Source organism: Camarhynchus parvulus, chromosome Z, assembly GCF_901933205.1.
Source record: "Camarhynchus parvulus chromosome Z, STF_HiC, whole genome shotgun sequence".
NCBI classification, from domain to species: domain Eukaryota; kingdom Metazoa; phylum Chordata; class Aves; order Passeriformes; family Thraupidae; genus Camarhynchus; species Camarhynchus parvulus.
In genome coordinates this window covers 16,247,651-16,262,613 of record NC_044601.1, presented here as the reverse complement: position 1 = coordinate 16,262,613, position 14,963 = coordinate 16,247,651, and the positions used below count along the sequence as shown (strand labels likewise).

The 14,963-nt window shown below is 38.2% G+C and overlaps 1 protein-coding gene across 2 annotated transcripts in view; it reads left to right on the top strand.

Moving 5' to 3' along the window:
* Positions 1–14,963, top strand: part of ECPAS (Ecm29 proteasome adaptor and scaffold) — a 56,903-nt gene that overhangs the window by 13,726 nt on the left and 28,214 nt on the right. For both annotated transcript variants that reach the window (XM_030968224.1, XM_030968225.1), the window contains exons 5-19: positions 369–521; positions 2,571–2,739; positions 3,214–3,353; positions 4,558–4,639; positions 4,884–5,003; positions 5,176–5,261; positions 5,523–5,601; positions 6,686–6,735; positions 7,295–7,361; positions 7,469–7,591; positions 8,679–8,782; positions 9,887–10,010; positions 11,989–12,069; positions 12,774–13,005; positions 13,530–13,621. In XM_030968224.1, the coding sequence (XP_030824084.1) occupies positions 369–521; positions 2,571–2,739; positions 3,214–3,353; positions 4,558–4,639; positions 4,884–5,003; positions 5,176–5,261; positions 5,523–5,601; positions 6,686–6,735; positions 7,295–7,361; positions 7,469–7,591; positions 8,679–8,782; positions 9,887–10,010; positions 11,989–12,069; positions 12,774–13,005; positions 13,530–13,621 (1,702 nt within the window). The remainder of the gene's footprint in view (positions 1–368; positions 522–2,570; positions 2,740–3,213; positions 3,354–4,557; positions 4,640–4,883; positions 5,004–5,175; positions 5,262–5,522; positions 5,602–6,685; positions 6,736–7,294; positions 7,362–7,468; positions 7,592–8,678; positions 8,783–9,886; positions 10,011–11,988; positions 12,070–12,773; positions 13,006–13,529; positions 13,622–14,963) is intronic.

Below are 14,963 nucleotides of genomic sequence, written 5' to 3'. Positions count from 1 at the left end.
ACTGCTAGACATTTGCCAATGGGTCTTAAGGATGAGACAGCCCTATACTGTATTTTGTGGTGTAATTGTGAAACTGTCAAAAATCTGGACAAAGACAGTGACTTTTTCTCTCCAGATGTCTGCATGCATGCAGACACATATATTCCATTTTAAGGACAAATCCTAATTTATCTTCTGCTTTCCATTTTTAAGTACATTAGGTGGTAAATAGAAGCCACTGGATTGTGAATATGTTCAACTTTTGTTAAGATTTTCTTTTTTTTTGCTATTAAGGAACAGGTTTGTTGTAAAAGGTTTTTCTCTTGTATGTTATAAGTAAACAGGTGTGGTTTTTTTAAATGGTTGCAGTAAATGTAATTGTTTTTCAGCCTAATGCATCTTCTAATACCAACCCTTTTTCACATGAAATACACTGCTGAACCATTGAAAGCAGCAGCTTCTCCATTTAATCTTGCTGAAAAACCAAAGACTGTACAGCTGCTTTTGGACTTTATGTTGGATGTTCTTCTTATGCCTTATGGGTGAGTTGATACCAGTCTTCTCTAGCATTGATGTGTTCTTTATGTGTGAAACAGTACAAACTGCATCCTTGAAAACACATTTAAAGTGTGCTTTTACTTCCTGACTCAAATGAAATCAGTAGAAAAGTACAAAAGAAGTTGATAATTGTAAGAACCAGATAGCCAACCCTTTCAAAGAGAAGCCTGACAAAAATGTGTCCCCATCTTTCTGCAGTTGAGTTTTTAGGCTTATTGTTCTGAGATCATAAGCAAGAATAATCTCTAAAAACTTGTGCTTTCCAGAGTTGAGCCTTTGAACACGATTGGTCTTCTGTCTGTCTTCTGGTGAAAAATCTTCAAACTACACTTATGTTGTCTTAGTGTGAACACTGTTTTTGAAAGCAAGAAGAATGTACAGAACAACTTGAGTTTACTGATCACTGCTTGTTAGGAGCATTCTAGTGTCTAAAATCAATACTTTCTCAAAATGTTTTTCCCACTAACTTTTTTTTGGTTTTTTTTTTTTTGTGTGTGTCTTTGTATTGCTACAGGAGCTTTTGCTTTGGAAAAAAATAGAAATGGTTTTGATGGTTGAACGTGCTTCTATGTTTTTCCTGGCAATAAAAGTCTCATAGGATTGGTGCCAGTATGATCTATTTGAACTCATAGTTCTTGCTCACCTGAGTGGATTAACCTGAAGGAATGAATTTAAAATAACAAGCACATGGTCTTTCTCCATGTCCATTTGTTGGGGGCCATGCTTTCCATCAGATAATTAGGGAGCCACTTCCCTTTCATTCAAATATACAGAATCTTGCAGCACACAGTTTCAAATGCCTGTTCTTTCAACTCTTCAGTTGGCTCAGGTTAATTGCCCTTAGCTTCATCCATGGCTGTAGCTTCAGCAGATGAATCCTTGGGCTTTCCAGTCCTTTCCACACTTTAATACTCTGGCCAAGCATGAGTTTTTAAATCACAGAATCATTTAGTTTGGAAGAGACCTCTGAGAAAACACTCAGAGACACTGAAAGTAGGAGGTACAGATTTTAATTTTCTTTCCAGAAGGTGCTAGAGAGTGTCTTGAGTTAGCCTGTGGCTCTAGTTGTCTGTCTCTTAAAGTCTTGCTCCCTGGGGTGAAGCTGTTTGCAGTGGTTCACAGCTAATTTATGCTTGTTAGAACTTGGTCCGTCTTTGTCCAGTTGTGATTTAGCCTTACTAGTTTGCTGCAGTAAAGCAACCAAAAAGCTTAAGTGTAGGGTTTAAAGCTCATAATAAAGTGTTTAAAGTTTTAACTAACGAGACTTAGAATTAATTCCTATTGTTGAGATTGTTTACCTTTTTGTTGCCTGTGTGCTGAATGCAAAATGGGAGGCTGGCTGGGGCAAAAGAATTCTTGCTGGCCTCTGCAAGTGCAATTTTGAGGCCATTTGGCCATCTTCCAAGGATACATGGAGCAGTGGTGTGGCTTTTATAAAAGCATGAAGGTGAGCACAGGGCAGCTGGGCTAGCTGGTCTTATGAAAGAACAAGCTCCATAAACTTATTTTTATTTTTGCTTTCCTTCTCTCCCCAGTATTAAAACTGCCATTTTCCAAGACAGTATCTCATTTATTTATTTTTTTACATCAGGATGTTTCCTGCCACTTGTGTTGCATATGCTTCATTGTTTCCCTTGTTAGGTTTGTATTTTTTATAGAAATCATACAAATGTTAGTGGAGCTTTTTACATGAGTTTCATGTAGTACAGCATGAGTATTTACTTCTAATACAAAATAAATAATTTTTTCTGGTTTGTAAGCTAAGGACTCTTTCTGGAAATGCCGGTGGACCCTTCCCTTTTCTAACTGAAGTTTGTTTTCATTTGCTGTGATATTGTTATGGCTTTTGCAGAATATGTTGGGATAATTGTCAGCAGAGCCTCAAATTCTATCTTATGTTAGCGTCATGGGATTAATTAGAGAAAAATAATCAAGTTGGACAAGTTATGTGTCTTTCTCAATTCCAGAATCTAATTCAGCTGGTAATGTGGATTGGAAAAGCCTCTAATAAAAATCTTTCCCTGCCTGCTTAGGTTTGTATTGAATGAATCTCAAAGTCGACAAAATGTACCCTCAGCCCAGGGGTCTTCATCAAGTAGCGTGGGAGGTCCTGGAATCCCTCAGCCACCTCCAGGGATGAGCTTTTATGCAGCCAAAAGGGTTATTGGAGATAGTCCATGGACCCCAGAGCTGCTAGAACAGGTATTTAGAGCTGTGGGGCTGGTCCGTGGTGAATTGTGGATATACTAATGGGACAGTTGCAGATGGAGGAATGGAAAGCTGGAGGAAAAATAGGTAACTGATTCTGACCAGGTCTTTAGTTGCCCTGAGGAAATTTACTGAGGAATTTTGCATGATGCCTTAAGGAATTTAGCCGGGGAGGAAGGTGATTGGGAAGCAGCCATGACTGCAGCCTACTCTTGTGTTTTACTCTGAAAGGTTGCAACAGTGTCTTCCAAAGCATCCCTTTTCAGCAGTGATGTAACAAGTATCCCATAATGGTGATGCTGGTACTTTGCTGCAGATAACTTTGACTGGAGGCAAGCTAAGAGAGGGAGAGCATGTGAACTTCTTCTTAAGCAAGCAGAAGCCCTGATTTGAGACAACTGAGGTGCTACAGTTACTGTAACATCCGCTTTCTTGTCAGTAACCCTGCTTTTCCCTGGTGTTGAACAGTGTAAGCTGGGGATAGTGAAGTTCATTGAGGCTGAGCAAGTGCCCGAACTTGAAGCTGTTATACACCTGGTTGTAGCCTCCAGTGATACAAGACACAGCGTTGCCACTGCAGCAGACCTTGAACTAAAGAGCAAGCAAAGGTAAGGTCTGGATGGTTGGAAAAGATGGTGTTAGTATTCCTGAAACAGCTATTGCAATGAATGTAGTGCTCCAGAGAGACTGTGCTGGAGGTGAGGAAGGCTGAGGTTCCCTGTATGAGGTTCCCTCATGAAGCTGCCATGTCTTCCCACTGGGCTGGGAATGATGTGGTTTGCAGTCTTGCAGCTGGAAATGTCGCTTGTCTCCAAAGCTCACAGCTTTAGCTGTGTGGGTTTGATCATTTTTGGAATCACTTCTGAGCCATTTTCTTACCAAATAATAAAAAATAGCAGTGGTTTCCACATTGCCCCCCTGTGGATTATCAATTGTCAATAAGGCTTTAGTAAATGATTCCCAGAAGAGTATACTTTCATTTAATTTATTAGGCGAGTAAAGAGACTAATTGTGAAATGGATCATAGTCTAGAAAGTTTGGCAAACACTGTTGTCAGTTATTACTGAAGCTTCTCCTCACCTGCAGTTCGCCCCTCATCATCTAAAAGACAATGCTTCTGTCTTTAACTCATCAAGGGGCCAGAGTAATGGCTGTTGATACTGTTTGCTGAGACATTGACAATGGGAGATTTGCTGGCTCATGTAGGAGGCTGGAGCAAGATAGGGCCATCTTTGAAATATGTATGTGGCTTCTGTTGAATTATTTAACATGGAGTCGGATTTTTCATGTGAAACCTTCTGCAGCTGAAGTTTGTTCAGGTGCCTCAGTCGTGACAGGGGAGATGATTCTATTAAATGATGAAGCATGATTAAGAAAGCTGGTCTCTCCTTCTTGTCTTATCTTTCCTTCTAATGAGAAAGATGTCCAGAGAGAAAAATAACTGTGTGGACAATATGTAATGTTAAATGTCTTTTATAGGAAATGTATGCTGGTTCACAGATTACTGATTGATATTCAATTGGTAGATTACCATGGTCTGTATGTCTTGTTTCAGTAGCAGAGAAGGGAGCATGTGGGTTTGTAACAAATTACTTGCTAATCATGTTGTCAGAAATTGTTAAAGTGAAATTAGTTCACATTCTTTGTGAGTATATATTATGTGGATGTGGGAAAAGAGGTCAGAAGTCAAACTGTGAAGTTCTATGTAAATTTTGGGACTGACATGAATATGATGCAAAATGCTGTATTTTAGGAAGTAGTCAAAGGTCAGAATCATAACATGTTTTTGTTCAATATGGTTTTTTCCTTCAGTTTAATTGACTGGAACAATCCTGCTATCATCAACAAAATGTATAAAGTGTATCTTGGGGATATACCACTGAAAACCAAGGAGGTAAGATTTGCCCCCAGAGTTGTCTATCTTCTTAATTGCTGAAGAAGTAATATTAGTTGTCTTACTTTAAAAGTAAAAAACATATTTGTATTTCTTTAATCTATCGCTTCCTTTGATATCTGCTTTCACTGAATATTCATGATATTTGAGTAATTTTTTTCTCTGTGCCAGTGTGTTCTGATTTGCAGGAGAAAGTAATTTACTGTTGTCCAGAGATGCACTGTTTAATCTCTGTTTCTGACAGGGATCTGTGCTGAAACCAGAAATGAAACGAGAGTCAGTCAGCACCCGTGTTAAATTAAAGATAGTTCCTCATCTTCTACGATCCCAGCAAGCTGCAGAAATGTTCCCAGCTAACATTCAGGTGATGCTTATTTTCCAAAGCTACACTTCCTAATAAGTTTGATGATACAGTTCCTCCAGTACTTAGAGTTAGGAAGCATTGTTACTGATGACAGTGTTTAAAGAAGAGGGGGAATGAAAATCTTTGAAAGTGAAGCCAGACACTCTGTAATCTGCTCCTTCCTTTTCGTCAGGTGGTGTATGATGGACTCTTCGGCGCAAACACAAATGCAAAACTGAGAAGTCTGTCTTTGCAGTTTGTACATCATATTTGTATCATGTAAGTAGTTCAGAGAGAACAGTGTTTCTTAGCTATTTGCCTAGAAGCCACTCTGTTCAGTAAAGACATAACTGAACCAATGAATACTAAAACACAGGGCAGGTAGGGGTTTTTTTACTTAATCTGGAAAGCTTAGTGTGTCTGTGCTTGCACACAGTAATTTGTAATATCTCATCTTAACACAGTCGAGAGAAGTGATACTAGAGAAGAACCTTTTCAGGGATGCAAAAGATAATATTTTGTTGGTTTCTCTAATTGCAGTTGTCCAGAGAGTAAAATAAAGCCCTTAGGTCCAATGCTTTTAAATGGACTTACAAAGCTGATCAATGAATACAAAGAGGTAAGATGAAAAATTTTTTACTATAACTCTTCATGTGAATACAAGCAAAAGTTAAATTTATTTATGATGGGAACTGATGTATCTTTTTTTGTGTTTGCTTGAGAGGTTGCTGGAGAATACCTTTTAAGAATTTTTGTTGGAAGAGAAGCAGATATTTTAAAATGCTATATATCAAAATTCTTTTATTTATGTAACACTGATAGATATGTGCTTGGGCACCAATTGCAAAATCTATAGAAAGTAATAGTGTTAGTAATATAAAGAGAGAAGTCATAGTATCTAGCTGTCCTTACTCTGGAGCATACAAGGACCTCAACTCTGGATGTTTATCCCATTGTGTTAAGCATCTGTATAGGCCTGCTTGTTATACATTCCATCCTGTTTATCCAGGGATGGTATTACTGTGAGAAGGGTTTTACCAAAGAGAACTGCAGATACCAGTCTGGCCTGATGAGGTGTTTCCAGTGCCATTTCAGAAGTCAAATTCTCCATGATACTCCTACATGTATCATAGAAAGGGCGGATGTTGCAGATCACCTTTTCTGCAGCTTTGAGCTTCTTGCTGCTTTGTTTGACCTTTGAATGTGACCTTCTGGCCTGAGTTGGCATTTGAATGCATGGGACACCCTGCCATAGGGAAGGGAATGAAAAAGGAGGAAGTAATCCCCTGTGTATAAATGTGCTGTATTGGTCATCCGCAGGATGCATTTTGCAGACAGCTTCCTTTGTTTACAGCTGCTGTTCAGAGCCAGTGGTTTCTGTCCCTTTGCTACTGTTTCATATCCTCACTGAATCTCCTTACTTGTTTCTCTTGAACTAAAGTGTAGTTAGCTGAGACCAGAAGAGAGATTTGCATTTTGCCACAATTTGCAGTTTCTCTGTTTCTTAGACAAAAGTGTCCTCCCTTTTTTTCTATATGTTTTTATTCTTGGATAGAAATACTTTATATTTTAGGATTTTTTTTCCATGAAAGCCTGCTTGAGCAATTTTAAGACAGGATTTAAAGTAACTGTTTATTTATAAAAGATATACCAGTGTGTATTTCTGGTTTCGCTAAATTCTGTCTATTGTTTTATTATTCAAGGATTCAAAACTGCTATCAATGGCATATTCAGCAGTTGGAAAGCTCTCCAGGTAACCGAAACATCATTTAAGCAATGGGACATTGAACAACTTCTCCAGAGTAACCAGTTAATTTGTCAGCAGCAAGTTTTATGCCACCTACCAATTTTACAGTTGAGTGCACAGTGCAGAGAAAAGTGCTCTTCTTGTGACAACTTTAGGGATGCAAAAAGAAATATGTTTTCAGCTGATAGCTTCTCTAGCAGTGATTAATGGCACCTCATGAATTATGCACAGAATTTAAGAAATGGTTCTGCATTCTGGATTGCCAGAAATACAAATTTAAGGAATGTACAGCAAAGACCAGAGTGCATGAAGCTAGGCAAGTGGTATGTTCAGTCATGTGCTGGTGATCCAAGTGGTTGTCCATAAAATGTCTCACTTTCCAAACTGTGTTAAGGGAGGGAGAATGTGCTGCTTTATGGTAGATATGGCTAAGATAGAGCAAACTTCCTGTGCTGGCTCTAATTGTTCGACACTTAAAATTTGGAATGAGGGGAAGACCAATGAAGTGTGAAGCATTTCAATTTAATAAAGCAAAAGCTTCATGGATTAAAATATCTTGTTTCAGCCGAATGCCTCAGCTCTTTACCAAGGATATAGCACTGGTACAGCAGTTTTTTGAAGCCCTATGCAAGGTGGGTGCTGATGGGGCTTTGGGAAATCATTATTGTTTTCTTCTGATTTTGCTGGATTCTTGACACTATGCACTGTAAAGTGAAAACTCTTTGTTTTTTTACTGCAGGAAGATGCTGATACTAGGCTTGCCATTCAAGAGGCATTGTCTATGATGGTTGGAGCATATAGTAACTTGGAAGGAGCCCAGCGTACCCTGATGGAAGCTCTTGTAGCTTCTTATTTAATAAAGGTATTTTCAGTGGAGTCGAAATCGCATACCTTAAAAAAAAGTGAATGCTTAATTGTCTTCCTGTTTCCTGACACTTCCTGTTAGATAATTCTGGATCAGATCTTCCTTTTCTTACTGAATGTATTGGCCTGTCTGGGAGAAGGTAGGGTGTGTATGCTCAGATAAAATATTTTTAACATGGCTCGGTGATGGCAAGGAAGGTAATACTGCAGTTCTCTATTTGTGTTCTGTTTAGCAAAAATCCAAATCCATTACAATTGCATTGTATGTTTCTCATAGTCTTCTCCTTAGAAAACTTCAAGAAGTAAATGCTTCAGGGACAGTCTTCTGAAACACTGTGGGACATTGAGAGTTTGGTAGAAAGGATCATTCACTCCTAAGTGGGGTTTCAGCAGGCTGTGTGATATGTGACATAAGGCATCTGTGGACCTCTCCAGGAGCTTAGCCTTGAGACACTAAATCAGACTTGACTTACTCATATTTTGAGTACCTTGTTTGTGTTCAGAATACACCAGAGGTCTGGATTTTCAGAAGGAGTGAGTGTTGTATACCCTGTGTTTGCGTGAGTACCCAGTCTGACTGTGAAGGTTGTATGTATTTCTAGTGTAAGAGATAATTTTCATGCTGACAACTCCTTTGCTCAAGGGATCTAAATCTCCAGGCAATACCTTTTTGAGACTATGCATACCTTACAGACACAATCACCACCATGAACTGGTATTTCTTTCCCACCTCTCCTAAGCATAGCTCTGTTTTCTGTAGCAAGATGATATATGTCGTTTCATTTCAAAACTGCCTGGATGGAGCAGTTCAGTTTTTCAAGAATTAGTATGATTCCCTGAAGTGTGTGTGTGTTTAATTAAACATTTAATTCCCCACTTGTGTGTATATGAGAAGTTTGCTTTTCTTTGCCCTGTCTCGTGCTATATGAACTGTAAGCATGCGTAGTGTCTCAAAATCTCTAAACTTTGAATCATGTTGGTACCAGAAGTCAGAAAAAATGACTGATGATGTACAAATGGTGAGTGAAAGTCATTACTGCTGTCATTTAAGACTCAACCATATGTTTGTATCTTTTCCCTTTAAGCCTGAAGTTCAAGTACGTCAAGTGGCTGTAAAATTTGCTAGCACAGTGTTCCCTCCAGATCATATCCCTTCCAGATACTTACTCCTGTTAGCTGCAGGAGACCCGTAAGTTGTTTTCCTTTATAAATTGTTTTCTCATATATATACTTATGTATGTTTGTGTATATGTGTATATATGTGGGTCTACATACATATATATATACATATATATGCATATGCACACACATCTGTATATACATTCAGTATAATATATATATATTTGCATTAAGTATGAATACATGTATTTGTATGTGCATCAGTTTGCACATAAATAATGTGAAGAAAATTAAATATGGTAATTTGGAAATCAAACTTCTCGACAGTTTCATGGAGAGCTGTTACTCTGCTCTACTTGAGATTGTTTTTCTTGTTTCAGATGAACTGCAGTCGTTAAAGCATTTCATACTAATGATCAGTTGCAATTGCAAAAGTAAAAATGCATTAACTGAAATCACTTTTACAGTATCTAGAAGTTTTTTTTTCCTGGCAAATTCTGTCAGTCTATTTTTAGCTTGTATTTGCAGAGAGTTGAGCATGTGGTTTTGAGAGTTGCCACTCTGCTGAAGAGTAGGTGACTCCTTAAATTACAGTAATCATTTCATTTGCAGTTTTCTGCCCACTGCAGTGTAAGTGGTGGGGTTTTTTCCCCAGCTTACTTTAATTACTAAAATTTTGATGGAAGCAGCTATTGTGTAACTAAGGAAAGCTAAGCAGATTAGCTGCAACAACCAGCTCTGTCATTGCAGTGTCAGCACTGTTTCAGGAGTAGTTATCTATTGTTAAGTAGATAATGATAAACCTAGTAGGTGGCAGCTGAAGCTTGACTATAGGAAGTGATAGGGAGAAGTAGCAAATAGGAGAACGAGGATGTGGGAACCAGAAACTGATGGTGAAACCTAGAAGGATGTAGGAGGAATAGAAGTGAGCTCATCCAGACAGTTTTGCAGAGAGCACTCAGTACTATCCCTTTTTCTTTCCTGTCTCTAAAATAAACAAATATTAAAAGTTGTAGTGGAAGATTTTTTTCTCTCTCTCTTTCAAAAAAAACCCAACCCACGTCTCATTTAAAAACTGTTCTCTCTCCCCCAGCTTCCCAACATATCTTATTGCTCATTAAAGGCTTTTTGTTCTGTGCAAATAATGTCTGTTTCTCATCTTTTCTTCTGAAAGGCGGGAGGAGGTACATGGAGAAGCCCAGCGAGTACTGAGAACATTTTCTGGAAAAAATGAAAAGGAGAGTTCTGGGAAACAGATGCCTTCCTTCCCTGAAATGGTCCATTACATTCAAGACAAGGTACAGTGCTTCTGACACAGTAAAGACAGAGATATGTGATACTCAGGCATGGGAAAGGTGTGGTCTTGCCTTCTCTGTGTCTGTTTCCTACAGCTGCCCCAAGGAATAAAATTAGTGAAAATCAAAGTAAGAACCACGCATAGTATTTCATTGCCAAGATTACCACTCGTCATCACTTTCTGCTGGCAGTGATTGCAAGAAATCCAAATGTTAAGTAGCGAGACAGATCTTTTAATAAAGGGAATGTTTTGCTTTCTTGCAATTTGTGCAGTTGATATGTGGAATGAGGAATCCAGTTCTCAAGGGTTATAATCCAGCATGTTTTGCAAACACAGTTCCTGAAGGTGCAAGAAGACTACTTTTTATTTGGCTAAAATATTGTTTGTGTTACACACTTCTGTGTATAGTAGCTGTACTAGGCTTATAAGCAGTAAAAGAGATGTGGAGAGTCACTGACAATATTTTTTCTTATGATAGCCTACCTTTTAAAAAATGTCAGAAGTATGTAATTTTGAAGCACATGTGATTTAGCATGAGATCTGTGATAGCAGAATGCTTACACCTGAGAGATTTCTTGTGAAATATGTGATCTGGTGGTGTTGTACTCTACTAATACTCTGAAGTATTTGAAGCTCTGTCAGAAAACTTGCTTTTTTGTCCAGAATGCTGATTACTTAAGTAGAGATAAAAAAATTAGGAAACCAAGATTCAGTTTTAGATAACACTCTTAAATTCTGTTGTGCTGTAGTTAGTTTTAAAGTTTTACTTAACATTCATAATGTTACTAAATAATTATGGATCAGTGTAGTTCAATCACTAGTGATAAAAGCAAGAGTCCATCAATCATGGGGGAATTAAAATGTTTTTGAGTACTTTTCAGATCTTTGTGTCCTGAAGATGTATAAAAAATCCTAGAAGTATAATTATTTGTTTAGTTATCTGAAAGTGTGATTTTTCACATACTGTCAATAATCTGTGACGTTTGGAGATGCTTGAGAAGTTTGTATGCATTACTTGACACAATTGGCTGAGGTGAAGAATGAATGATTTAGTATGATCCTTCTCTCCTTTAAAAAAAAAAAATAGACATGAAAGAGTAGGATCCTGTCTGCTGGGTATGGGTGGGAAACCATTCCTCAAGGGAGTCACTGTCTGTTCACTAAATCAGGTTTTCTTTAATAATTCTTTATGTCATTAAAATTAGCATTGCAAAAGATCATGGCATGTTAAGGATCATTCTCTTGTCTGATTGCCTTGTGTGTTTACTCAGGTACAAGGCTGCCTGACTGATATGCACATTGATGTGCATGTTGCCTGTTTAATACATACATATTGCTTTTCTGCAACATTTGCAGAGGGTGTCACTTAAAACCTCCTGTTTGGATGTTTTTCTGCTGGCATATTTCTGCTTATGAAAGCTAACATTTACATGGATAGGAGTTGCTCACTTGCTGCTGCAGGCTTCCACATAGCAAGTAGAGAGATCCTCCAAGTCTCTTGCAGTCTGAGAGGCTCCCCAGACTTGGCTGGCCCAGCACAGGGCACCCATCTCCCAGTACTGGGGAAGCATGGCTGCTCTGCAGACTCTCCTGGCAGAGCTGCCATTTTAAAGCTTTCTGGCTGCCTGTCAGGGGGGAGGCTCAGAGTTTGGAAGTTTGTGAGGTACTTTACTTCTAAATTCTTAAGTGCTTCTTTGTTTCCTGAAAGGAAGAAAGAATGTTGTACTCCTTCAACCTCCCCTGCTATTCTCTCTCATGCATTCAGAGTTTTCACTTTCTGAATTGGTGTAAAGTAGATGGAACTGATATTACCAAGTACACTGTGCCCTTTTTATTACAGAGGTGTTACACATTTTCAGTTGCTAAGTGGGGGATTAACACACTCATATCAGCAAAATTTCACTGAGCTTTCCAACGTGTCTGTTATTGTGGGTCTGGATGGTCCACTCTTAATACTCTTAATGTATTCTGTTGTTTAGGCCACTCACCGAATGAAAACTCCAGCTAAATATATGACTGGAACTGCAGCATTACCTTTTAATCCTGCCACATTTGGAGAGGTAATTATCTGGTTTTACTTCCTCAGATATGTGTACCACTATTTGTCTAGAGGACAGTGTAAGAAACAGTACCATAAGTCACCCTACATTCTAAAATTCTTTGAAACAGATGTTGGGATTAACTGTCCATCCTTTGTCCTTAAATGGCAGTCCAAACAAGATTGTCATGGGGGGTTTGGGAGAAATGTTCACAAGAGGGTTGCTCCACTGCTTTCTGCAGCATCTCTAATGGAGTAGCATTAGATACAGACAGGCAGTTCTGTGCAGAGGTCCCATTATGTTCCGTGGGGCATTTTTCCTAACAGAATCCCAGGATCCAGTGATCTGTAGAAACAAACTGAAATGGGAAGTGAGATTTCTATTAGCAATGTGTTGGGTTGCATTTGTACACATGCCAAATTGGTATAGAGTACTGGCTGAACTTCCTGCACGGACTTACATCAGCTGGTGATAAACCAAAAGTCTGCATATGATTTAATCTTTAGGAAGTGATGTAGGGTTGTCAGGCAAGTGATCCTAAGGTTGTTACACTTCATATTTGTTCCTGTCTCTATGTTAACTTCTCTGTCTATATTTGATAAAAGAAAAAAAAAATCCATTTTGCCTACACTGAATACAGCATATTCTCTGCTCTTTCGTTTCCTGCATGGTTTTTCAAGTGCTTATGCATTCAGGATCCTATGTTTTTTATTTTCTCTACTTAGATAGTTCTCTATCTGCGGATGTGTCTTGCTCACAGTGCTGGTGTGGTGCCAACCTCACAGAGCTTGGCAGACATGCAAGATCATGCTCCCGCCATTGGACGTTACATAAGAAACCTCATGTCTGGCAACCACTTACCTTTCTCTTCCTCCTCCTCCTCTTCAAAAAGTGCAGAAACCAACCCTGTACATATATATATTGGCCTTCTTCAGCAGCTCTTAGCTGGTGTTGGAGGTAAGAAACTGTGTGCAGCACTATGCTGAAGAAATAAGCGTCTTCTCCTACTAGAAATGAGTTGTCTTGTTTTTTGAACTTGGCTTCAGAAATTGTAGAGTTGAAACATAGATTATATACTATTTCATTTAAACTTGTTTTCTTCCATGCTGTTTTGTAGGTGGGAGAAATCATAACTGTAAAATTGTAGCATCAGATGATATAGTAGTATGGAATTATGAAGCCATTGTATATAACAGCTTCTTCACCAGAGAATGTTGTGTCTTCCTCACTCTGATAATAGCCTATCCACCACAAGCATAGTCTAAAATTTGAATGCATTTTGAATGAATTCCTACTAGACTGTTTGCTTCTATTAGAATTCTAATGTCTGAGAAATATACCTTATTATTCTGTATTGTTTGTTATTACTAGTGATTTACAAATAAATGCCTGATACTTATTTACCTCTTTTTAGCACTGAATGTTACATTGTTGTAAATACTAGAGCTATTTAATAACCTCATTCTTTAATTATTGTTTAGGTTTACCAGTCATGTATTGTCTTCTAGAAGTTGTTTCAGTGTATCCAGAAAAACTAGCCGCCAGATTTGTAGACAAAATGGATTGGATTAAGGTATTGTGAAAACCCCTTTTTTGGTGTTTTTTGGGGGATGGATGGAATTTGGCATTAGTAAAATCTGGCACATTTCCCATGATGAAACAGAGTATTATTTCCAAATATGCATTTGATTTGAAATCTGGTATTTCTACTCATAGTCAGCACCTCATGAAATGTTGTATGTGCCAGGATGGGGAAAATTATTTTTTGGTTCTTCTACATTACTGTTTTGTTCATTCACTTGCATGTTCTAGGTGGTCTGTCAGCTATCCTAGGTATAGTCATCCATTTTTTTCTCTGCAGAAGAAAACTGAAGACAACGTTCTGCACATTTTTGACAGAGTGAATGTTTTCAGTGGGAAGATGTGAATGACTTCTTAGATGATGAGATTAGTTACATCCCTAGTTGTTTCAGGGACCTTCCTCTGGAGATGTTTTTTTTCTGTTTATTAACCCCAGACAAAAGAAATCCCATACACTGGAGTCTGCTTGGGAATAAGCCAAAGGGAAGTCAGTGTTCCCTGGATTCTTTCCTCAGGCAGCTCTCTGCTTTTTCATTATTTACCTCAAACACCTAGGATTTTTGAAGGTCTTACAGGTTGCTATTGCTTTCACTGGGGCAATGTGGCAGAAACAAATACTTAGTCAAGTATTAAAAAACATTAGAATGTGTTCTAATAGTTTCTCCTGATGATATCTGTGCTGCATTGTGCTATATGCAGGTTATCACTTCTGTTTTACGTGCAGGTATGACCTGCCCGGGAGAATACTTAAAAACATTGCCCTTTTCAGTATTCCTCATCATTTGTAGGAAGCTTTTCTTTGTCCTTGGCCTAGTGTCCATTTGCAGAATCAAGCTTCTAGAGGTAGTTACTGATAGTACTGAGTTTCAGAAATAGTGTTGTAAATCATATTTCATGTGGTTTTGCCTTGTCAAGTGAAACAAACAGGGTGAAGGGTTTGTTTGAGGTCAGATATATGATCTGATGCTATGTTGAAGTTAACAATACATTTCATGACCCTGAAGGATTATTTCTTGTTTGCTTGTGTGGGCTCATTTTGGTTTCTTTGTGGTAGCGCAAGGCACTCAAAGATTTGGGTATGAATTTTTCATGGGAATGTGTTGCATTATACATCAAATTGCTGGTAGAGGTAAGATTATGTCTTAACAAATTACCCAAAGCTTCCAAAATTTAATTTTTAATAACTTATTTGGACAATACAAGATTCAAATTGGGTAATTTTGCTTTTAGAACTGTGATTTCCTGACACTTTTTTTTGGTTGCATTTGAATGGTTAACCCTCTTGAGGTTTTGAAATTCCCTTTGATTAATAAGAAGAGCATGGTAACCTCCAG